Below are 25,371 nucleotides of genomic sequence, written 5' to 3'. Positions count from 1 at the left end.
CGGACTTAGTACTGTAGATATGTGGTAGTGGTGGAGTAGGGGCCTTAGGGCACACAGCATGTTGTGAAATCTGTGAATGTATTGTAATGCTTTTAAAATTGTATAAGCTGACATCATTTTATTCTATATGCTTTAATAGTTCGAATTTTATAATTGAACTTAGCGGAATAAAATACAACATGTATTTTTCCCAGTCCGGAGCGAGTGTGCATATGAAGTGCCCATGTTGAGCGTAAAAGTGATCATTTGAGGTTCTATACGTCAGATTGAGTTATTTGGTTAAATGAGTTATGAATTGTGCAAAAAAAGGTTATGCTCTGTTCCGTGCTACACACGCTGTTCTCTCATCAAGTGATCATATGTTCACCCATCAGACTATTCTCAGTTTAATCTGGTTTTTACTAATATGTCAAATGTATGATTTAGAATGGCCCATTATTAAATGGTCAGGAACAGGGGCAAGAGACAAAACACGTCATCTAAATATTGTCTGTGAGTATAACAGAACTGATATTGCAGGCGAAACCCTGAGGAAAATCAAACCAGGAAGTGGCTTCTATTTTGAAAACTCCATGTTCCATAGCCTGCCTTTGCTCCATTTAAAGGGATATCAACCAGATTCATTTTCCTATCACTTCAAGGTGTCAGTCTTTAGACAGGCTTTTATTTTGAAAAATGAGGGAGAAAGATAACATTGCGTCATTGTATGGCCGGGTGCCAGCAGCGTTTTGCTTGGTGCAACAGAGTTTGGGTAGCCATTGCCTTTCCCTCTCCGACTGAAAAAGACAGTTGCGGTTGATATATTATTGATTATATATTTTAAAAACAACCTGAGGATTTTGATTATAAAAAATCGTTTGACATGTTTCTGTTCACATTACGGATACTATTTGGAATTTGTCTGCGTTGTCGTGATCGCTCTTTCCTGTGGATTTCTGAACATAACGCGCCAAACAAATGGAGGTATTTTGGATATAAAATAATCTTTATGGAACAAAAGGAACATTTGTGTAACTGGGAGTCTCGTGAGTGAAAACATCCGAAGACCAAAGGTAAACTATTAATTTAATTGCTTTTCTGATTTTCGTGACCAAGCTACTTGATGCTAGGTGTACATAATGTTTTGTCGAGCGATTGATAAACTTACAAACTATTGGATTGCTTTCGCTGTAAAGCATATTTTCAAAATCTGACACGACAGGTGGATTAACAAAGGGCTAAACTGTGTTTTGCTATACTGCACTTGTGATTTCATGAATATAAATATTTTTAGTAATATTATTTGAATGTGGCGCTATGCAATTCAGCGGTTGTTGATGACAATTATCCCGTTAATGGGATGGCAGCCATAAGAAGTTAAAGGGACAATAGAGCACAGAGTACCAGGTCGTTACCCACGCATGTCCAGAGTGCATAAGAGGAGATTACATGGCCACTCAACGGTCATGTGAAATTTACCTGCGGTCATGACTGCCTGTGGCGGTAATACGGTCATCACAACATCTCTAAATAGTCATTGTGTTGACATCTCAGGATTACTGGATATTTGAGGCCAATCAGAATAAAACAGCCCTTTTTGCCCATCTTAAGTCCTGTGTCTCTTTGAGGCATGAGTTACTTGTCCCCACCCACCCTTTGGTCCTAAACTCGGCGGTGTTCATTACGGCACGCAACGGAAAACGTTCTAAAACCAAAATGAGTGTCTTTTTGGAAAGGTCCAGGCAGTCCCTGTCCATTTCAGTCTGTTTTCTTCCATTTGGTGCCTAATGAACACAACCCTGCTTCGTCACCACAGTCTACTGTACGTACCGAGAAGGGGCTGCCTCTCGCCCACCCTCAGCTGGTGGTGGAACTGCTTGCTGATCATCCTGCGGCGGGCATCAAACTCATGGGCTGCCATGTAGGGGATCTCCAGCAGCATGGCAGACACCAGGTACACGCACTCCAGCAGCTCCAGGTTGATGTGCATGTGGAAGGGCACCTGGAACAAGATGGACAACAACGTCACGTCGTAAACCAACCCCAGTCAGTGTAGTGTATCAGTGCAATACTGTAAAATATTCAAAACAGGCTCCAGTATATCATCCTGAAAATCTTTATTTAATCTTTCCAGACAAAGGCTTTACAGCTGGGAACCTACTCGGTCGGGTTTTACCTAGCCCCATGTTTAACCTAGCCTACCTGTCTGTTTAGCCGAGAGTGATACGAGACGACTGGTAGACCAATCGTTTCCTGCTCGGCTGGGTTTATCCTTGCCTAGCATACCTGCGTTGTCTTTTGCTTGATTTGGTTTAGCGTAGCCTACCTGTCAACTGTTCTGCTGGGTTTAGCCTAGCCTACCGCTCGTCTCTTCTGTTCTGCATTTGACTAGCCTAGGCTAACTGTAGTGTATTTACAATCCTCTACTGTTCTGCTTGCTGGCTTCAACCTATCCTAGCCTTAGTCTACCAGTGGTTTCTTCCACTGAGTTAAGCTTAGCCTAGCCGTAGCTTACCTGTCGCCTCTTCTCGATCTTCTCCTGTTCTGCATTCCTCTCCTGCATGTTCCTCATGAGTAGGCCCTGGCCCAGCAGTTCCTTGGCACGGCCACTCGACTGGATGTCCAGCAGGGCATTGTGGGCGTCCTTGATCATGCCCTGGCGGAAGGCACAGATCCCCAGCTGCACCATGGTCCTGTTGTACAGGATCTGGAGGGGGAGACATGGTCACACACAGAGGTCTATCAGTCTGTGTGGGTGGGTGTACACAGTTTATGTGCAGGGCCCCACAGTGCAATAATTTAGTTGATTTTTGAGACCGACTTGGTTGTGCAAGTTCAATGTTTTCTTGGTCACATCGGTACGAGCTGCAAATTCTAGTTGATCACTTTACAAGGCTTTCTGTTTTTGGGGAGGATAAAAGCTTGATTTGGTCAAGCAGGCTTATCCTGATCCCTGCAATTAAAGTGTCTGCCCTGCCCCTGTTTCGCTGGCAGGAGCGACTCACTCCCTCCCCTGAGCACTTCGCGTAGAGAAAGAAAATGTGTTCCGATTGCGCAGCAATTCAAAATTCAATCGCGAGAAAGAACGGTTTTGAAAGCAACTACTGTTGTAATACTGTTATATAAATAATCTAATATCAAGCATTACTAGCAGGCCAATGCTCTGGTTAAACCGGATGTCCTCAGATAACTCTGGGCCCAGTGTCCTCAGTCAAGTTTAGAGCCTACGTGCAATAACATGATTATCCGAAGGACACGCAGCTGCCATCACGCAAATATACTCCCCTGTAAACTACAAAGAATCCTGCAACACTAACGAGCTTAGAGTGCCAAACTATCTCACTGACATTGACCCTTGCATGCACTCCTGCAGAGACAGGAAACACCTGAGCCTAAAGCAGACATTGCCAGTCCCTATATTCACGCTTCCTTGACACACAAACATCTCATGAGCACTGTACACTCACACTCCACCCCCCCTACTGCTGTGCACCAATGGGGCCCCTGCTCTGGCTAGAGCAGGCCCGCCTCCAACTCTTCAGGACCAGTCAGAAGACCAACACGACGAGACTCCACCTACATTATTCTGTGTATACATTCTGCTGTAAACTCTGGCTGGGCAGCCTAATTTAGCTGACTCCTCAGAGTAATATGGCTTAGGTCCGTGCACGCTGTAGGACAAGATATCTCTGACTTTAAATAAACTGCCCTTTTGCTACACCTGATTCCACTCTGTCCAGCGTCGTTGTTTTGCACTCCCTCTCCTGTATGAGACACCAACAATACCTACATGTGTTTGTTTATTTTCTCAACTATAAGTAGTGTTTTAGCACCGTTTTTAGAACAAATAAACTGGTATGGATCTTAGATTCGGATCGGGCAAAGCGCGTATCGGCCTTTTCTGATGATTGCATAGGCCTATATAGATATCATTGAGTAGTACATGGCAAAGTTTAGGACATTAAATGTACTGTTAGTTGTAATTAATCTAACAAGCAGTTTATTATATTTAGTGATCTAGATAATGAGTTGAATTTCCACTTCCTTAGATGGTGAATAAGCCCCAAATAGAGTAAAGCGTATGTGATATTAGCAGAGGTGCAACTTTGGTTTTAGAGGTGGGGGGGAGACATTATTTTATAAAAACATTTATCCAGTCGGATAAACACTCCAGTCGACCCGACCGCTCAGACACAGCCGCATGGTCCTAAAGTGCATCCTTGCCTCGTTTTGTAGCACATTCCAATGATAAAACATACATATTTTTGATATACTAACATCCGAAAATATGCAAGTAAATGAATTGTGTGAACAGCTTGACATCCTGGGTGCCGGTGTTGTGTGCCCCCACACTCACGTGTTCATACCTGTACGGGTGGGTCGGCGTGCTGAATATTATCCTGCAGGTGGCTCATGAGCATCAGGTCACGGGCCTGGTACCAACGCGAGTGTAGCGCGTGGTGGTAAATGTGGCACAGGATGGCGCACGTGCGGATGCGGTCCGTGCGGTCCTTGGCGTAGATGAACTTGCACAGGCGGTCCATGATGAAGGCGCTGTCCTCACCCTCGCTCTCCTCCGCATCCTGCTCAGACTAGGGAGGAGAAATGTAGAGGGATAGAGTGATAACTCAATGGGAAGTGAGTACAAGGTTGGGTTAGGACATTAGCTCATGGATAAGAATTATTTTGTATACAACTAACACTTCGTAGTCATGAAAAGCATTCCATTGACTATTTAGGGGGCCCTCAGAGGTCAGCCGATTAATTATGGCCGATTTCAATTTCACACCAAAATTGGTAATCTGCCTTTTTGGACGCCAATTACATTGCAATCCACAAGGAGACTGTGGCAGGCTGACCACCTGTTACGCGAGTGCAGCATCAAAAATAATTTGTGGCTGCAAGGAGCCAAGGTAAGCTGCCAGCTAGCATTAAACTTTTAAAAAACTATCTTCACATAATCACTAGTTAACTACACATGGTTGATGATATTACTAGGTTAACGAGTCGGACGCGTACAATATACTGCCTTTTCAGGAACAGGCCCAGATCCCCGTGATTTGAGTGAAGAAAAAGGGGCCGGAGCGCAGGCTGCCTTCTGAGAATTCGTAGGTGACCGAATAAACCCCCACTTCCTTCCATTCTGCTAGCAAATGTGCAATCTCTGGACAATAAACATTTACGAGTTATGGCGAAGATTAAACTACCAACGGGACATTAAAAACAAACATCTTATGCTTCACGGAGTCGTGGCTGGACGACGACAATATCAACATACTGGCTGGTTATACACTGTACCGGCAGGATAGAACAGCGGCGTCTGGTAAGTCGTGGCTGAACGAGGACAATATCAACATACTGGCTGGTTATACACTGTACCGGCAGGATAGAACAGCGGCGTCTGGTAAGTCGTGGCTGAACGAGGACAATATCAACATACTGGCTGGTTAAACACTGTACCGGCAGGATAGAACAGCGGCGTCTGGTAAGTCGTGGCTGAACGATGACAATATCAACATACTGGCTGGTAGGATAGAACAGCGGCATCTGGTAAGACAAAGGGCGGCGGACTATGTCTTTTTGTAAATAACAGCTGGTGCACGATAATTAAGGAATTCTCAAGCTATTGCTCGCCTGAGGTAGAGAATCTCACGATAAAATGTAGACCACACTACCTCCCTAGAGAGTTTTGTATTTTTCCATATCTGTTTACATACCACCGCAGTCAGAGGCTGGCACTAAGACAGCATTGAATTAGCTGCATTCAGCCACAAGCAAACAAGAAAACGCTCACCCAGAGGCGGCGTAGCCTAGTAGCCGGGGACTTTAATGCAGGGAAACTTAAATTAGTTTGACCAAATTTCTAATCAGGGTAGTGCGTACAGCCCAGTACATCACTGGGGCCAAGCTCCCTGCAATCCAGCATGTGACTAATAACATTTTATTTACATTGCAACCTTCAATGTAACAGCAATATTTAGACTTAGGGTTGCCACCCGTTCGATAAAATACAGAACGGTGCCATATTTCAATGAAATAATAAATGTTTTGTTTTCGAAATGATAGGTCGATATTATGGTCAAATCTGAAAACTAAGACTCGTATTTGTGTGTTTTTTATATTATAATTAAGTCTATGATTTGATAGAGCAGTCTGAGCGGTGGTAGACTGCAGCAGGCTTGTAAGCATTCATTCAAACATCACTTTACTGCATTTGCGAACAGCTTTTAGCAATGCTTGAAGCACAGCGCTGTTTATGACTTCAGGCCTATCAACTCCCAAGATTAGGCTGGCAATACTAAAGTGCCTATAAGAACATCCAATAGACAAAGGTATATGAAATACAAATGGTATAGAGAAATAGTCGACGCGTCATAACTCCGATAATGACTACAACCTAAAACTTCTTACCTGGGAATATTGAAGACTCATGTTAAAAGGAACCACCAACATGTTCTCATGTTCTGAGCATGGAACTGAAACGTTAGCTTTTTTACATGGCACATATTGCACTTTTACTTTCTTCTCCAACACTTTGTTTTTGCATTTTTGAAACCAAATTGAAACCAAATTGATTATTTATTTGAGATTAAATTGATTTTATTTCTGTATTATATTAAATTCAAGTGTTGTAATTCAGTATTGTTGTAATTGTCATTACAAATGTATATACAAATATATATTTAAAAACAAAAAATAATAAAAGAAATCGGACGATTAATCGGTATCAGCTTCTTTTTTTTTGGTCCTCCAATAATTGGTAACGTAATTGAAGAATAATATTCGGTCGACCTCTAACCCCAAAAGATACGTTCTGAACAAATTCCTAGTGAGTATCTGCCATATTGCTGACATCTCCTATCCTGAAATTTCAAACGAGAAAGATATTAAGTAATTTTAAACAATTGAGATGCAGCCTTGGGGTCCATAGAAATAGAATTACTAAAACAGACATTACCATTAGAGTTCTAGGATGTGTGGACCGGCTGCCAAATTTAATGTACCCATGACAAGGATGTCATTCTATGTCTATGTTGGGGTCTCTGTCCATTTCCTTACCTTGGTCTCTCCCTGGAGGCCCAGAGCGCGGCGGTGAGCCTTGTAGTCAAACTTATAGTAGGTGTGCATGATGCGGCGTAGGTAAACACGGCACACCTCCTCCGTGCTGCCCTTGGTCTCCAGGTAGCCCAGCAGGCGGTCGATGATGCCGCATACACGCCCCTCATCCTTCAGGTTGTCCACATACTCTGGGGGAGATCGAGTGAGTGATTGAATGATCATTATTGCAAGGGAGTGTGAAATATCAGCTCAAACTGCAGTGGTAAGGAAACACACTAATTATGGGTATGGGGGTTTATAGGTAAAAAAAAAAAAAAAAAGTGATCCTAATAATTTGTGGTGTACAGGTTTCCATAGAAACTTTATTGCCGTCTACTCTATCAATTTAGTTTGTCTTTGACAAACGCACAAGTGACCTCTATAATGTGAAAAGGGGAATGTGGATCCAAAATGGGCCTCACCTTGAGAGTGGGGGTCAGTGTTCTGCATGATCTTGGTGAATTCCTCATCCATCCTCTCCACCAAGGTCAGAATGCAGCCGCGCACCCTGAATGGCTGAGGAAGATAGAAAAACTGACTTTAGTTGGACAATCTACTTCAAAACTGTAGCCTATCACGTGGAGTGTATTGTCATTCTTGCCATGACTGCCTATCCTTGCCAAAAGTAAATAAAAGCTTGTTATACTTGAAAGGTTTATCTAACGTACATACTGCTTGTTCTTGATTGTGTACGTATTTATTTATGTTTAAATTATATTAGAGCTTAATTTTCCTGTGAGGGAACTTCTTGTTTGGATTAGTTCAAATAAATGTAACCAACCAATCAATAATTCTCTAAGAAATGTAATCAACCAATCATTCACTAAGAGTTTGAGAATTACCTGAGAGTCGGTTACGGCCAGGTTCTCGCTGTCCTCTGCGATGTTCTCGCCGATAAAGATGTTGTTGTTGTTAAAGAGGATGTCCAGCAGCTCGTCAATGCAGTCCAGACACGTCTTCCACATGTCAGCCTGGGAGAGGGGTTGTGCGGGAACAGGTAAAGGGGATGAGGAGAATATTAGCGGGAATTGGGTCAGGGACAAATACAGGAGAATCCGGGCTGTACACGGGAGTTTATGGCTGTCAGCACCATTTTGCCAGGACAAATTCCTTGTAAACGTAAATGTACTTGGTGAAAACAGTGGCTTGCAAAAGTATTCACCCCCCCTTGGCATTTTTTCTATTTTGTTGCATTATAATCTGGAATTAAAATGGATTTTTGAGGGGTTTATATCAATTGCTTTACGTAACATGTCTACCACTTTGAAGATGCAAAATATTTTTGTGAGAAACAAACAAGACAAAACTTGAGCGTGCATAACTATTCACCAAAAAGCCATGACAACTGTTCACCCCCCAAAGTCAATACTTTGTAGAGCCACCTTTTGCAGCAATTACAGCTGCAAGTCTCTTAGGGTGTCTATAAACTTGGCACAGGGAAACTGCTCCAGCTCCTTCAAGTTGGATGGGTTCCGCTGACGTAAAGCAATCTTTAAGTCATACCACAGATTCTCAATTGGATTGAGGTCTGGGCTTTGACTAGGCCATTCCAAGACATTTAAATCTTTCCCCCTTAAACCACTCGAGTGTTGCTTTAGCAGTATGCTTAAGGTCATTGTCCTGCTGGAAGGTAAACCTCTGTCCCAGTCTCAAATCTATGGAAGACAAACAGGTTTCCCCCTCAATAATTTATTGTATTAAAACGCCATCCATCATTCCTTCAATTCTGACCAGTTTCCCAGTCGATGGAAAAACTTCCCCACAGCATGACGCTGTGTTCTCGGGGTGATAAGGGGTTGGGTTTGCGCCAGACATAGCGTTTTCCTTGATGGCCAAAAAGCTCAATATTAGTCTCTCCTGAGCAGAGCACCTGCACCCACATGTTTGGGGAGTCTTCCACATGCCTTTTGACGAACACCAAACATGTTTGCTTATTTTTTTTCTGGCCACTCTTCCGTAAAGCCCAGCTCTGTGGAGTGTACGACTTAGTGGTCCTATGGACAGATACTCTAATCTCCGCTGTGGAGCTTTGCAGCTAACTTCAGGGTCATCTTTGGTCTCTTTGTTGCCTCTGATTTATGCCATCCTTGCTTGGTCCGTGACTTGTGGTGGGCTGCCCTCTCTTGGCAGGTTTGTTGTGGTAGCATATTCTTTCCATTTTTTAATAATGGATTTAAATGGTGCTCCGTGAGATATTCAAAGTTTCTGATATTTAAAAAAACCCAACTGTGATCTGTACTTCTCCACAACTTCGTCCCTGACCTGTTTGGAGAGCTCCTTGATATTCATAGTGCCACTTGCTTGGTGGTGCCCCTTAGTGGTGTTGCAGACTCAGGGGCCTTTCAGAACAGGTGTATATATACAGAGATCATGTGACACTTAGATTGCACACAGGTGGACTTTAACTAATTGTGACTGAAGGTAATTGGTTGCACCAGATCTTTAGGTGCTTCATAGCAAAGGGGGTGAATACATATGCAACCATCACTTTTCCGTTTTTATCATTTTTTAAAGCAAGTTCTTTTTTTTGTTTCACTTCACCAATTTGGACAATTTTGTATGTCCATTACATGAAATCGAAGTAAAAATCTATTTCAATCACAGGTTGTATTGCAAGAAAATGCCAAGGGAGGTGAATACTTTTGCAAGCCTCTGTAAATTTCGAGAAGACATTTCTAAAAATGGGCAAAGTACAACTTGAACTTGTCCAATAAGTTCAAGTTGTACCCGTTTAACCCCCAACTACTATTGGGGATAGAATAGCCATTATTGCAGGATTCTCAGATATTTATTTTTTCCCCCCCTCTCTCCAAATGAGCAATCCTTTCATAGAGGTGGCGGAATTAAGGTCGCTCAGGCTCAACCCCATAAGAAAACGGAAAGTCTTTGTCCCGTTAGCATAGCCACACATCCATGGAGGCAGACTAAAAACAGGAAGGTTTTAGCATTTGGCAACTAGTCATTTAACAATTAAGCATTTCACAAATGATCATTTAACAGAAGTGCATCTGACCTTCATGAAGGCGGCCAGGTTGGGGTTGTAGTCGTACAGTGAGGCGATGATGTTGAACTTGATCTTGACCAGGATGCCCTCACCCAGGTTGTTCTCGTTGGAGATGTTGGCCAGAGCGTGGAGAAGTTCAATCTGGGCAGCTCTGAACAGAGCAGAAGTAGACGTGGTGGTAGACAGAAACAGGGGGTGTAAGAACAGTGTTAGGTTAGTTTTGGGTCTTTTCAGGCGTTGGTGTCATATCGGCTTGGGCTTTAACTTATTTTTTTTTGTCTGGTCGCAAAAGAAACCCCAAAACCCTACGGGGTGTCCCCTTGTAGACAAAGTGCTATATCAGTGAAAGGCTAAAATGTTGTCTAGCCTTAGGAAGAACCGATACCATCTTGTTGCCATCAGCCTGGATTTCAGATCAACAAAGGGCCAACGAGAAGTGACTAGGGGCTAATTTTGGGACAGAGCATATGTAAATGAGGTCAAATGAGTAGTACCTGTCTGTTCCCTTCTTTCCACGGGCCTGCAGAATCTCATTGAGTTTCTTTACCACAACTGTTGTGTTGATCTCTGTTCCCTTGGCAAACATCTTAAGATTCCCCTGTCGGGAGAAGCAATTAGCACACATCCTCTGGCAGGTTTGGGTCTGTATAAAAGAGTCTCAGAGGAGTACTAATCTAGGATCAGGTTCATTACAATCTATAGACTTGATCCTAGATTAGCAGCACTTCTACTCAGAAGCGTTATGGCTCTGGGCCCAAGTCTATGGGACCATTGGGTCGTGTTCATTTGGGCATGCAACAGAAAATGCACTACAACATTTTGCAATGGAAAATGAAAATTAGCATTTCTTGTTGGTAAAGTCCAAGTGGTTGCTCTCCGTTTCAATCAGTTCTCTTACATTTGGAGCCTAATGAATACAAACCATATATACAGATAAGTGTAGTGAGGATGCTCTGTATTGTCATGCCACGACTTGATCACCCACCTTGACAAGGGGCACGCCTCCCTTCACCTTCTCCCATTCGCCTTCACCCTCCTCTTGGGCCTCTTCCTCGGCCTCTTCCTCCAGCCGCTCCTTCCGCCTGTGTCTCTTCTTCCTATCCTCCTTTTTCTTCTCGCTGGTGTGTCGCTCTGCCTCACTACCAGGCCTGGCGAGACAGAATGGGGTGTTGTAAATACATTAGACAGTGTCTAAAACTTGTCAGAGACAAGTCTCTAGAGCAGCGGTAGGCAACTAGATTCTGTTGTCAGCTGATTTCTTCCCAGAACAGAAATCACGGGCCTGAATATGGCCCGCATACCATCTGTTGCTGACCCCTACTCTAGAGCATAGTTTTACATAGAGAGCTACTGAATGAAAGAAAGAGGCAGGATGTTTAGAATTAGAGCAATGTTCAGCTACACAGGCAGTGATGGGACAGAATGATTGTGGATTGAGTCTAACGCGTGAGGTACAAAGGATGTTGTAGTAAAAAGAACAGGGAAAGGGACTGACTTCTTCAGGAAGATTTGGGCCATGGAGGCATTCTTGCTCTCTTCGTCTTCACTACCATTGCCGCTTTCCACGGTGTCCGAGTCCCAGTCTTCGTCATCCTCATCACTGCTGCTGCTGGAAGCCTCCTTGTCCTGTTGAAGACAATGTACGCAGTCATTACACACATAAGTTAGATTAAAGTGATGGTGGACAATAAAGATGGACTGTCAGCGGGAGAGGGCTTGGTAGGGAGAATGATAGTGCTTTATGATTAGGCAGCCCCTCAGCCAAAACAGAGAAATGTCACACTCATTTTTTAAAAAGAATTTTCAAGCGAGTGTGCTTGCCAATAACTGCGCACTGCAATAGAGCGACTGCTCATCCTCTTACCGCCGCTGCCTTCAGGAACTTGCTGGCGTCCGGCAGAGGCGCTGCCACCTCGGCAGCCGGTTTCTTCTTCAGGAAGCTCTTGGCAACCCCCGGCACTTCGTCGCTATCTGACGACGACCCTACAGACACCAAGGTGATTAGAGAGACAACGGCAGTTAAAACAGAATCCATGTATCAATGGTGCACTGCGATTGGAAAGTCAAATCATACCACTCTAAAAATGGGCCCAATGCCTCTCTCCATTAAGGAAATGATTAACTACTAAAGTAGTCCGCATGCTTCTCAGCCAAAACAGTTCGGAAGAGTTTGTGCATATACTATGACAACATTTTGTGACGTTTGTTTTGGATATCGGTAAGGGTTTAAGTTATTTGTGCACACATTTTTCCTTGAGGCAAGCTGAAGTCGGTAGCCAGTAGGGAGTCTTCAGTAAAGGCTTTGTCATTCAATGAGAGACTACTCATTTTAATGCACATTGTTTTCTTTGAGAAATACTGCAACAAACATCTCAGTTGGATGTAAAATTGAGCGACTAAGATCTCCTCAGAAAAACAACTAAATTAAATGAGATGAGTTATCTTTGAGGAAATGTATACTGGCTACAACTTCTCTAAAATGGACAAAGTACTATGTCTCTCAAGATAATGTCTTAAGGGAGTCTGTAAGCACACTTATTCAGTTCGCCTAGCCGAACAGAAGCATGTCGACGCCTTAGGGCCTTGCAATAGATTTGTGTCCTGTCCAGGGGGTGTACTAGTACATCAAGCTGCCTCATTATACCAAAACAGGAGGTAGTCCCATGTCGGTCAGTTCTGGCTTTAATAAAAGCAGACTCAAGTCTTCCATTACTGGTATTTACTGTAGGCTCGAGGTGTAATGAAAAGGTGAGGTAAGAAACTCACCTGAGTCGACATCATACTTCTCCTCCTCCTCCTCCTCCTCATCCGCTGACGCCATTGGGTTCTGAATGAGAGGGAGAAAAGTCAGATTGCCATTATGTCAACGGGCCATTAGTAGGAACTAAGCGTCTCACCCTGAATCGGAGTATCTTGAGAAAGGTTGATTATGAAGTTGAAATCACAAGGGGGGTGTTGGATTGAATTTATGCGTGCAGGAGTAACTTCAGACTGTGGAGTGTAAGCCAGCATAATTGTCATGAAAAGCCATTAACCTACAGTGCATTAAAGGAAAGTATTCAGGACTTTTCCCACATTATGTTACATTATGGCCTTATTCTAAAATGAATTAAATAGTTTCCTCATCTACTCACAATACCCCATAATGACAAAGCGATAACAGTTTAGGAATGTTTTCAAATGTATTCATTTTTGTTTTTAATACCTAATTTACATAAGTATTCAGACCCTTTGCTACGATGCTTGTTTCCATTAAGCATCCAACAACTTGGAGTCCATAAGAACAACAATCTCCACCAATCAGGCCTTTATGGTAGAGTAGCCAGACAGAAGTCAATCCTCAGTAAAAAGGCACATGACAGCCCACTTAGAGTTTGCTATAAGGCACCTAAAGATTCTCAGACCATGAGAAACAAGAGATTATCTGGTTTGATGAAACCAAGATTGAACTCTTTGGCCTGAATGCCAAGTGCCACGCCTGGAGAAAACCAGGCACCATCCCTAAGGTGAAGCATTGCGGTGGAAGCATCATGCTGTGATGTTTTTCAACAGTAGGGACTGGGAGACAAGGCTTTACACCCACTGCTATATTGTGAAAAAAAGAGAGTCACTTGTCTAACAGAATACAGAGGGTGTTCTTCAATGGAAGCCTCTCCAACATAATCCAGGTAAAATCAGGAATTATCCAGGGCAGCTGTCTAGGCCCATTACTTTAAAAAAATATTTACTAATGACATGCCACTGGCGTTCAGTAAAGCCAGAGTGTCTATGTACGCAGATGACTCAACACTATACATGTCAGCTACTACAGCGACTGAAATGACTGCAACACTTAAAGAGCTGCAGTTCTTTTCAGAGTGGGCGGCAAGGAATAAATTAGTCCTAAATATTTCTAAAACTAAAAGCATTGTATTTGGGACAAATCATTCACTAAACCCTAAAACATCAACTAAATATTGTAATAAATAATGTGGACATTGAGCAAGTTGCGGTGACTAAACTGCTGGAAGTAACCCTGGATTGTAAACGTTCATGGTCAAAACATATTGATACAACAGTATCTAGGATTGGGAGAAGTATGTCCATAATAAGGCGCTGCTCTACCTTCTAGACAGCACTATCAACAAGGCAGGTCCTACAGGCCCTAGTTTCTACCTTCTTAACATCAGAAGCCTCCTCCCTAAGTTTGCTTTATTCACTGCTTTAGCACACCGCCAACCCTGATGTCCTAGCCGTGTCTGAATCCTGGCTGAGGAAGGCCACCAAAAATTCTGAAATTTCCATCCCCAATTACAACATTTTCAGTCAAGACAGAACTGCTAAAGGGGGCGGAATTGCAATCTACTGCAGAGATAGCCTGCAGAGTTCTGTCATACTTTCCAGGTCTATGCCCACAGTTTGAGCATCTACTTTTAAAAATCCATCTCTCCAGAAACAAGTCCCTCACTATTGCTGCTTGTTATAGAGCTCTCAGCTGTCCCTTGGACACCATATGTGAATTCATTGCCCCCCATCTATCAGAGTACGTACTGCTAGGTGACCTCAATTGGGATATGCTTAACAGCCCGGCCGTCCAACAATCTAAGCTAGATGCCCTCAATCTACAACCGATCCACTTAATCACTAAACCACATTTGATTAATTTGAACCACCAACCATGCATTTTGTTTGAACTCTAATCAGCTGTAAGCAACAACGATGAAAAAAATTCTGAAAAACTGAATTCCGAAACACAATCCAGTTTATAAATGTACTAGAATGTTGTTGCATTCATGACAAGACATTATCGCTTTTCATTAATTTGAAACATTTAAAAAACAACTGACATTATGGGGTATTGTGTACAGGCCAGTGACAAAACCTCAATTTAATCTTTATGGAACAAAAGGAACATTTGCTGTTTAACTGGGAGTTTCGTGAGTGAAAACATCCGAAGATCAACGGTAAACGGTTAATTTGATTGCTTTTCTGATTTTCGTGACCAAGCTTCCTGCTGCTAGCTGTACATAATGCTATCGATAAACTTACAAACTCTTGTCTTGCTTTGGCTGTAAAGCATCATTTCAAAATCTGAGATGACAGGGTGATACAAAAGGCTAAGCTGTGTTTCACTATATTTTACCTGTGATTTCATGAATATGAACATTTTCTAGTAATATTTTTTGACTGTTGCGCTATGCTAATTAGTGTAGTTGATGACAATTCTCCTGGATCCGGGATGGGTAGTTCCAAGAGGATTTATTAATACAATTTTACTTCAGGCTGTAGAACATTATGGAAGAAATCAAGGTGTGAAGGCACTGAATGTTCAAAAAAAGGTGCCATAATGAATATCTAGATTCTTCAATGGAGCTTCATATGTGCGTTCCTTATTGGTAAGTTTTATATGCACGTTTTTTTATTTTTAAAAACAGCTTTTTAAGAATCTACCGTCCTGTGTTGCTGTAGTGAAAAGCCTCACCTCCTTATAGCTGGTGATTTCCGTCTCGTAATCCCTGTTGTACTTGCGGATCTTCTGCCGCAGGGTGCTGAGGGCTTTGGCGTTGTTCTTGTTCATCTTCTTCTTGCCTTCTTTGTCCTCCCAAAGCTGTAGGGAAACATGAAACATCATGTCTTTAGGGATAATGTTAAGAATGTGTCTTCATAAATCACAGCGTTCCAGTCATTACTTCATGTTTTTTCTATCGATAACGTCTGTGCATATTTTTCATCACTTTCATAGTTTGGAAAACCTCACATCAATAGATCAAGACCTTGGGACTACAAGGTTCTCTCTGAATTTTTTGTAAAATGTGTTAGTAACACAATTGATCTTTAGATGTTTTTTCAAACAAATACAACATTTGAACTTGGCAACATAAGGGCCTATGTGCAAACCAATTACAAGCCAGAACAAATACAGATCGCATTTAGTTTGTTCCTATGAGCACTACACAATGGATTCAAATAATCAAATCTCGAGGAGTTGGTTGTTTGAATAAGCTGTGCAGTGCTAGAGCAAAAACCATAATGCGCATCCATGGTGGGGCCCCATGAACAAGTTTGGGAAACCGTGATCTAGGCTAGCCAGCAATAATGGCTGGCAAGCAACAACAAAAAAGTAAATGGTGTTGTCATGATGTTAACACATTTACTAATGTATTTGACGATGTGTTCTGACTATCTAATGAAACAAAAATAGAACTGTTTGGCCATAATGACCATCATTATGTTTAGAGGAAAAAGGGGGAGGCTTGCAAGCCGAAGAACACCATCCCAACCGTGAAGCACGGGGGTGGCAGCATCATGTTGTTGGGGTGCTTTGCTGCAGGATGGACTGGTGCACTTCACAAAAATAGATGACAACATGAAAATGGAAATGTGGATATATTGAAGCAACCGCTCAAGACATTGGTCAGGAAGTTAAAGCTTGGTCACAAATGGGTCTTCCAAATGGACAATGACCCCAAGCATACTTCCAAAGTTGTGGTGAAATGGCTTAAAGACAACAAAGTCAAGGTATTGGAGTGGCCATCACAAAGCCCTGACCTCAATCCTATAGAACATTTGCGAGCAGAACTGAAACAGCGTGTGTGAGGAAGGAGGCCTATAAACCTGACTCAGTTACACCAGCTCTGTCAGGAGGAATGGGCCAAAATTCACCCAACTTGTTGTGGGAAGCTTGTGGAAGGCTACCCAAAATGTTTGACCCAAGTTAAACAATTTAAAGGCAATGCTACCAAATACTAATTGAGTGTATGTAAACTTCTGACACACTGGGAATGTGATGAAATAAATAAAAGCTGGAATAAATCACTACTATTATTCTGACATTACACATTCTTAAAATAAAGTGGTGATCCTAACTGAACTAAGACAGGGAATTTTTACCAGTATTAAATGTCAGTTTAAATGTATTTGGTTAAGGTGTATGTAAACTTCCAACTTCAACTGTTTTTGCTTGACAATCACTGGCTGACAATTTTGTGACTTCCACAGCCCTAGTTGCACCCCCCTAAAAAGCTGATTGACAAAATGTCTCAGGATTTTGATACTCTGCACTTTAGGTACCTTTAAGGCGAGACCCTTAATGGGTTATGAAAGAAAAATCCACTACAAAACAATTCTGAGATCTGAAAACGGATGTTCATATCTCAGAAATATGCTTTGCGCTAGAACCTTACAGTCCCAAGATATCACAGGCTGACATTCGAGCAGTTTGACATGCAGAGAAAGTGTGAACTGTGGAGGTTTACCTGATTCAAATAGTCCTCCAGGTCAGCCAGAAGACGGATGTAGAAAGGGGGCACCCCTTCCTTGTCCACTATAGTCTTGCTTTTGAGGAACGCTCGACATAGCTGCTCAAACTCCTCCAGACACTTGGACATGTCTCGGATCTTCATGGCGTTGCGGATCGTCTTGATCAGGTTTGTCAGCTCCTCAAACCTGGGATATAAGAATTGGTTAGATGGCATAGTCAAGGGCAGGCATACTAACAACGCATACTGTCTGAGGCAGTCCAGTCAAGGGACACTAGTCAGGTCCCAGATACAGTACCAGTCAAAAGTTAGGACACACCTATTCATTCAAGGGTTTTTACAGACAGACAGCAAAACAAATGATAGTGGGACTAAGCCCAAACCAGGTGAGATAGTTGCACAATGCTGTGGTAGCCATGCTAATTAAGTGTGCCTTGAATTCTAAATAAATCAAAGTTCTTGAAATCTTCCGCATTGACTGACATTCATGTCTTAAAGTAATGACGGACTGTCGTTTCTCTTTGCTTATTTGAGCTGTTCTTTCCATAGCCCTATTTGGTAAAAGTCCAGATTATCTTCTGTATACCACCCCTACCATGTCACAACACAACTGATTGGCACAAACACATTAAGGAAAGAAATTACACAAATGAACTTAAGGAACACCAGTTACTTGAAATGCATTCCAGGTGACTACCCCTAAGCTGGTTGAGAGAATGCAAAGCTGTCATCAAGGCAAAGGGTGGCTACTTTGAAGTTTCTCAAATATAAAACATATTTGGGTTTGTTGAACACTTTTTCGTTACATGATTCCATGCGAGTTCTCATTCTACAATGTAGAAAACGGTAAAAATAAAGAGAAACCCTGAAATGAGTAGGTGTCCAACCTTTTGACTGGTACTGTATGTTTATGCTATACAGCCAACTCCTATGGGTGGTAGCCTGGTCCCAGATCAGTTATGCCAGGGTTGCATATTTTGGGTAATATTCAGAGGTAGAAACTTTCCGTGGGAATTACCGGGAATATGCTAATTAATATTAATACCATTTAAATGTTGATGTTTTTTGCATTGGATATATTTACCATATCACATGGAGACAGAAACATTTTACCTTATCATAAGTAGACAATTGCAAATGATTAAATCCTTAAAATAATTTAGTTACGAATTGAACTTTAAATTAGTTGACTGATTTTACTGAACAACAAAAGAGAATATTGAATGATCCCCAATGATCCATCGCATGTCTCAAAAACATTTAACATACATCTGTGAAATGATAGTCTAGAAACTAAAGCTTTGGTTGTCTTCCTCTCAGGTTTCCATGTCTTCTCCCTGGACCACCTCAATGTCCACCTCTTGAACATCAGACTGAGGCCTCATCTTCACTGTCACTTTCCAACCTTGAGGATAACTCGTTGTCAGGCTCAAAAAGCCTTAAATTTGCCCAGACAGCCACCAATTTTTTAACCCTTGGACCAGTTGCGCTCTGAGGTGGCTGATGTTGGTGGAATTTGGAGGATGGAGGCAACAGGGGAAAGAGCCTCAGATCCACATAGTCCCTTCCACCAGGTGGCCGATGAGACTGCCAAATTGCATCTCCATCCCAAGACCTTGCTTGGAAGTGTACTTCGCCAGACTGCCAAGAACCTTGCCCTCTTCCAGGCCAGGGTAGTGAGTCACAGTAGGGATTGCACCATAGGCCTTGTTGATCTCAGCACCAGACAGGATGCTCTTGCCAGCGTACTTGGGGTCCAACATGTACACTGTGGCGTGTTTGGGCTTCAGGCAGAAGTCTTCTCCCTTTTTGATGTATTTCAGAACTGCAGTTTCCTCTGCTTGGCGCAACAGTGAAGTGGGCAGTATGGATTTCTTCTCTTACATCTGCAAGCAGAGTCTGAACATCAGACAGGATGGCATTTTCTCCCTCAATCCGTGCAATGGCTACTGCTATAGGTTTCAGGAGTTTCAGGCTGCTTACCACTCTCTCCCAAAATACATCATCCAGGAGGATCCTCTTGATGGGGCTGTCTATATCGGCAGACTGTGATATGGCCATTTCTTGGAGACTCCTGCCCCTCCAGGAGACTGTCACACATGATGAAAAAACCACCCTAATGGGTGTTGCTGGGTAGCTTCAATGTGGTGTTCTTATTCTTCTCACTTTGCTTGGTAGATTGCTTGTATTACTTTATGACCTTTCACATACCTAACCATTTCCTTGGCTCTCTTGTAGAGTTTATACATTGTTTTCAGTTCCATGATGTCCTTGAGGAGCAGATTCAATGCATGAGCAGCACAGCCAATGGGTGTGCTATGAGGGTAGGACTCCTCCACTTTAGACAAAGCAGCCTTCATGTTCGCAGCATTGTCTGTCACCAGTGCAAATACCCTCTGTGGTCCAAGGTCATTGAGGACTGTCTTCAGCTCATCTGCAATGTAGAGACCGGTGTGTTGTCCCTTGTGTCTGTGCTCTTGTAGAATTATGGTTGAGGGGTGGAGATGTAGTTAATTATTCCTTGCCCACGAACATTCGACCATCCATAATTGATGATTGCAATGCAGTCTGCTTTCTCTATGATTTGCTTGACCTTCACTCAAACTCTGTTGAACTCCACATCTAGCAAATGAGTAGATAAAGCATGTCTGGTTGGAGGAGTGTATGCTGGACGAAGAATATTTTCCAATACACATTGCCTGTGAGCAGAGGTGAACCAGTTGCATACACAGCTCGAGCAAGACATTCATCAGCATTTCTCTGACTACGTTCCTCCATTGAGTAAAAAAACCCATCTGATTCCAGTAGGACCATGAGCTGTTGCTATCGATAAGGTGTCGTCTTCATCATTTTCACCTCAAATAGTAGAGACCTTTCAGAAGTTGCTTGTTGTGAGCGCTGAGAGAACTTTATGCACTTGGCCAGATGATTCTGCATCTTTGTTGCATTCTTCACATATGATTTGGCACAGTATTTGCAAATGTACAAAGCTTTTCCTTCTACATTAGCTTCAGTGAAATGTCTCCACACATCAGATAGTGTGCCCGTGGCATTTTCTTGTAAAGAGTAGAAAAAATAAATTTGCAAAAAAATAATAATACAATTTTATGTACAGATAAATAGTTAAGCAGTTAGATGAAACAACTACTTTTGTAAGATCTTTTTTTAATTTGATAAACATGTTAGATTAAACAACTTATTTGTAAGATACATGTTTTAAAATTAAACATGTATGGAAACAGGTGAATTAACACTCCACAATTAGCAGGCTCAAGCAAGCTAAAACCCACATGGTAGCAAAAACTAAGTAGCAGAAATTGTTACGTTTGAATGACTTAAACACTGCTGTGGGCTACTATTTACTAGTCAACAACAAATCATGTGTCATAAAATATTTTCACCCCACCCAGTATTGTAATCAAAACTTACCAGAAAGCATGTAGTCCTTAGCTCAAACAGTGTAATAGTGTGGGCTCAACAGCATCTCATTAGTGTGCAAGATCTTGAGAATCAGCTGTACATATGGCAGATTACACTGCACATCCCCATATTGTTAGTATCTCCACTTACACATCAGCACATTTATCACTCCAGTGGTAATGCTAAATTGTAATTATTTCACCTCTATGGCCTATTTATTGCCTTACCACCCTAATCTTACTACATCTGCACACACTGTACATAGATTCTTCCTACTGTGTTATTGACTATGTTTGTTTATGCCATGTGTAACTCTGTTGTTGTTTGTGTCGCACTGCTTTGCTTCATCTTGGATGGGTCGCAGTTGTAAATGAGAACTTGTTCTCAACTGGCCTACCTGGTTACATTTTTAAAAAAATGGAAGAGTGCACTGTGCATGCAGAGGGTTGCAGTTCCCTTGAATTGCCTTGTGTATCCCACAAAAAAAGGTTCACTGTTATAAGCTAACTGATGAATTTAAGCACTTAACTTCCCATGGAAAATTTCCAAGAAGGTTTCTGACACTTTGCAACCCTAGTTATGCCTATGCTGTATTACCAACTCCTATGATGGTTGATAGCCAAAGGGCATAATAACTACCATAGAAGCTGACTGTACAGCACAACTAGATCAGGGACAAGGCTTAGATGGTTCTTTGGATCATGAAGTAGAGTAAATGCCTGACCTCTTGTCCTTGGCACTCCGCACCACTCTCTTGGTGTCCTCCTCATCGTCACTAAGTAGCAATGACCTGCACGGACCAAATGTGGAAAAGTGAGAGAGCTGTAGAAACAACAGTTAGTGTGACTGAGGTTTTGACAAGAGAAAAGTAGTACTGACTGCTTGGTGAAAGTAGCTCCAGGTGCTTTAGGGGTGATCTCGTCAGCCGACGAGGAGGATTCGGACTCGCTGTCGGACCCGGTGGCAAAGAAACGTGACATTGCTGAAGGCTGCCGTCAATCTGTGGAAGTGGAATAATGGTATTTTACAATGAGGTTCAAACATCTAGTGTGAAGGAGCAACATGAAATTACAGATAACATTTTTGTTCTAGAACCCACTTCCCTGACCACATACTGTATTTATCTGTAGAAATTCCACATCAGATGTAGGCCTACATGCAACTGGAAAGCTAACACGCACCAGTTGAAAAACAAGTGAAAATCCCCCACATTATTGAAACGATGCAGCTGGCTAGCTGGATGTTAAAGTTTGTCTCATGGCACAAGACTAATAGCTAAATATCTAGCTAACACTTGCCCTGTGAACAACAGCTAGTTAATGTAAGCTAGCTCACTAGGAAGCAAGCTATGTCTGATTGATGTACAAGTAACCAAAAATATGGAATATCCTCCCTGGCAAAATCGTATCATGGTCAGAGCAGCTAGTCAGCTATCTGACAAAGTTGTATAAATGGCTGACAAACTAGCATGCTAACACTAATGTTAGCTTCCGGTAAGCAGAAAAGCATATGGTAGGTTCACTACCGGAGCCATATATTTAGAGGTAGGCCAACTTTTAGAATTTGGTTCTAATTCTAAACATTCAGTAAATACATAATAGTACTGTTGTTAGTATTTTAATTTGTTTATATTCCCCATGTAATGTAATGAGGTTACATGGCTCATTTAGAATGTTAGTCATTTAAATGCACCATAATGCTCAGTCTAGACACTGTTGTATAGTATTTTAAATGTGTTTATATTCCCCATGTAATTGAGAGTTGGCCTCTGCAGAGTCCCCAACAACCGGATGTTCCATTTCCCCCGAAAACCAGAATAAGAGCCTGTGACGCGACTTCTGGACGTAAACAAGGCGACACTCCATATTAAAACACCTCCTCCACATTTACTGGATTGGTTGAACAGTGCAGAAGAGAACCTCTCAACATTTTATTTTTGTCAAGACCAGTATGTATGTTAACTGCTAATTTGTTGAGAGGCTTATTTGATTGAATAGAAGTTTAATAGTGGTTAGGTTGTTACTGATATAAGTTGACGCACATGGCATTTCGGCCACTTTGAAAAATGTAACTTTACATAGGAATAATGCTTGTCAGAGATTAGTGTTGCACAGTATACCAAAACGTCAGTACTTTTCTGATACAAGAACACAAAAAAATAGTTTGGTACTACATTTGTATCTTCTTTCGGTACTTCTGTCAAATGTGTCAGATGTCATATTCAAATTGAGAGGATTGAGTCTGTCCAGTAATTTGTCTGAATCTTCCTTTAGGGGGCAGCTGACAGTGCGAGCTACGAGTCTCAGATATAGTTTTGCATAAGGAAAATGTAAGTATTCTTTTGATATTTAATGTGGTGTTTTATTTTTTTGAAGAAATGTAATATACAGTGAACAAAAATATAAACGTAACATGTAAAGTGTTAGTCCCATGAAATAAAAGCTGAAATATGAGCTGAAATAAAAGATCCAGAAATGTTCCATTGTCACAAAAAGCCGATTTCTCTAAAATCTGCTCAAATTTGTTTACATTCCTGTTAGTCAGCATTTCTCCTTTGCCAAGATAATCCATCAAGAGCCTGATTAAACGGCATGATCATTACACAGGTGCACCTTGCGCTGGGGACAATGTAAGGCCACTTATATTTTGTAACAACGCCACAGATGTCTCAAGTTGAGTGCGTGCAATCGGCATGTTGACTGCAGGAATGTCCATCAGAGCTTTTGCCAGAGAATTAAATGTTAATTTCTCTACCATACGCCGCCGCAAACTTAATTTGAGTGAATTTGGCAGTACGTCCAACCAGTCTCACAATCGCAGACGACGTGTATGGCTTCGTGTGGTTTGCTGATGTCAACGTTGTGAACAGAGTGCCCCATGGTGGCGTTAAGGTTATGGTACGGGCAGGCATAAGCTACGGACAACAAACACGATCGCATTTTATTAATGGCAATTTGGATGCATAGAGATACCGCGCGTGATAAGATCATGAGGGCCATTTTAGTGCCATTCAACCGCCACCATCACCTCATGTTAATGCAAGGCCCCATGTCACAAGAATCTGTACACAATTCCTGGAAGCTGAAAATATCCCAGTTCTTCCATGGCCTGCATACTCACCAGACATGCCATCCATTGAGCATGTTTGGGGATGCTCTGGATCGGCATGTACGACAGCGTGGTCCAGTTCCGGCCAATATCCAGCAACTTCGCACATCCCACAGGCCACAAGCAACCTAATGAACTCTATGCAAAGGAGATGTGACGCACTGCTTGAGGCAAATGCTGGTCACACTAGATTGTGACTGGTTTTCTGGTCCACGCCCCTACCCTTTTTAAGATATCTGTGACCAACATATGCATGTCTGTATTCCCAGTCATGTAAAATCCATAGATTAGGGCCTATTAAAATCTCAAATTGCTGTGTTGATATTTCTGTTCAGTATATAATTTGTTTTATTTGTTCTACCAGTTATCAACATGGTCAAAGTTTTTTATTTTTTTATTAAGCCCAGTGGTTATTCTGTGACTTTAGCGAATAGGCATATTGTTTTGCCTTGGTATCATTTTGTATTGAGTACCGTTTTGGTATCGAGTATCATGACCTGGTATCAAAGTAAAAAATGTGGTATTGTGATAACACTAATAGAGGACTCACGGACATGACCCATTTTAGAATGGACACAGCAATTGGGGGCATCCACCATTTTAAAAAGTAGTCAACTGGTTGGGGATTCCTATGAGTCTGGATCAAAACAGCCAATGAAGAAAATGCACTACTTTTAAATGGAGATGGCCTTGATCACACGTATCTGCCCTCTCATTGGCTAGAATGGTCCCACCTGAACTCGCCTCCTCTCGTATGCCTTCCATCTTTGAGGACATGCATTTCCATTGTTAGAGCCATCACTCGAATATATTGTCAACAGACAATCTTTTAATTAGATTTGAAATAGACAATATGGCGGCGTACGCATTGCTAGATTACTTCATGGGAAAAAACATTCGTTTTAATAACGGAGCATTTTCTAAATTCCAACGTACCATCTGCAACTGGACATTTTAGAAGAAATGTTTGACCGAATCGAGAACTAAGATAGTAGAAAAATACTAGGTTTACGGAAAAAAATACCTGGCTAAGTTTTGGATCGGCAAACTCCCGGTAGTAATGGATACCAAATCTTTGGTTAAAAATCACATTATCGGGTGTAAGAATCTGCCTATTAGTTAATTCAGAAACTAGTTAGCAAGTAAACTAACCATTGGTTTCACATATTCCTCGCACTGTGAAATGGTAAAGGGTATACCTAGCGAACAAGATCGCTTCCTTTTCAAGGCAACAACGACGACCCGCTAGCTAGTGTGCTGCTGACGAACTACTACTAGGCCCAGACATGCCTAGACAAAACGTTATCAGCTAATGTAAATTAAACACAGCTCCAACTAATCATTACAAGGGACTCACCTATGTCCAGGAAAAACCTTCTGTTGTGTGTCTGACCACTTGGGAATGATTTCTACTCCACCTTTGCAATTTTACGGGTACAGCACTCGAGTGCAATGCCTCTGTCAGGCACTGGCTTCAGGAAAGGGGAATAACGTGGTTCCAGGGACGTGACGTCACTTCCTCTT

General features: G+C 42.0%; 1 protein-coding gene across 2 annotated transcripts in view; it reads right to left on the bottom strand.

Moving 5' to 3' along the window:
• Positions 1-25,371, bottom strand: part of LOC139376460 (eukaryotic translation initiation factor 3 subunit C-like) — a 34,381-nt gene extending 9,010 nt beyond the window's left edge. The window contains exons 1-17 of one of the 2 annotated variants that reach the window (XM_071119077.1): positions 25,205-25,371; positions 21,619-21,739; positions 21,464-21,529; positions 17,317-17,506; positions 15,543-15,668; positions 12,848-12,908; positions 11,946-12,064; positions 11,577-11,707; positions 11,067-11,229; positions 10,576-10,667; positions 10,091-10,232; positions 7,920-8,048; positions 7,500-7,593; positions 7,039-7,226; positions 4,347-4,571; positions 2,495-2,686; positions 1,810-1,981 (exon numbers count right to left, since the gene is read on the bottom strand). In XM_071119077.1, coding sequence (XP_070975178.1) covers positions 1,810-1,981; positions 2,495-2,686; positions 4,347-4,571; positions 7,039-7,226; positions 7,500-7,593; positions 7,920-8,048; positions 10,091-10,232; positions 10,576-10,667; positions 11,067-11,229; positions 11,577-11,707; positions 11,946-12,064; positions 12,848-12,908; positions 15,543-15,668; positions 17,317-17,506; positions 21,464-21,529; positions 21,619-21,719 — 2,191 coding nt within the window. In that variant the 5' untranslated portion in view covers positions 21,720-21,739; positions 25,205-25,371. The remainder of the gene's footprint in view (positions 1-1,809; positions 1,982-2,494; positions 2,687-4,346; positions 4,572-7,038; positions 7,227-7,499; positions 7,594-7,919; positions 8,049-10,090; positions 10,233-10,575; positions 10,668-11,066; positions 11,230-11,576; positions 11,708-11,945; positions 12,065-12,847; positions 12,909-15,542; positions 15,669-17,316; positions 17,507-21,463; positions 21,530-21,618; positions 21,740-25,204) is intronic. The other variant, XM_071119078.1, reaches the window with a different exon arrangement.

This window comes from Oncorhynchus clarkii, chromosome 20 (assembly GCF_045791955.1).
Source record: "Oncorhynchus clarkii lewisi isolate Uvic-CL-2024 chromosome 20, UVic_Ocla_1.0, whole genome shotgun sequence".
Taxonomy (NCBI): domain Eukaryota; kingdom Metazoa; phylum Chordata; class Actinopteri; order Salmoniformes; family Salmonidae; genus Oncorhynchus; species Oncorhynchus clarkii.
Note: the sequence above shows the minus strand (reverse complement) of the source record. Positions and strands in the feature narration are given on the sequence as shown.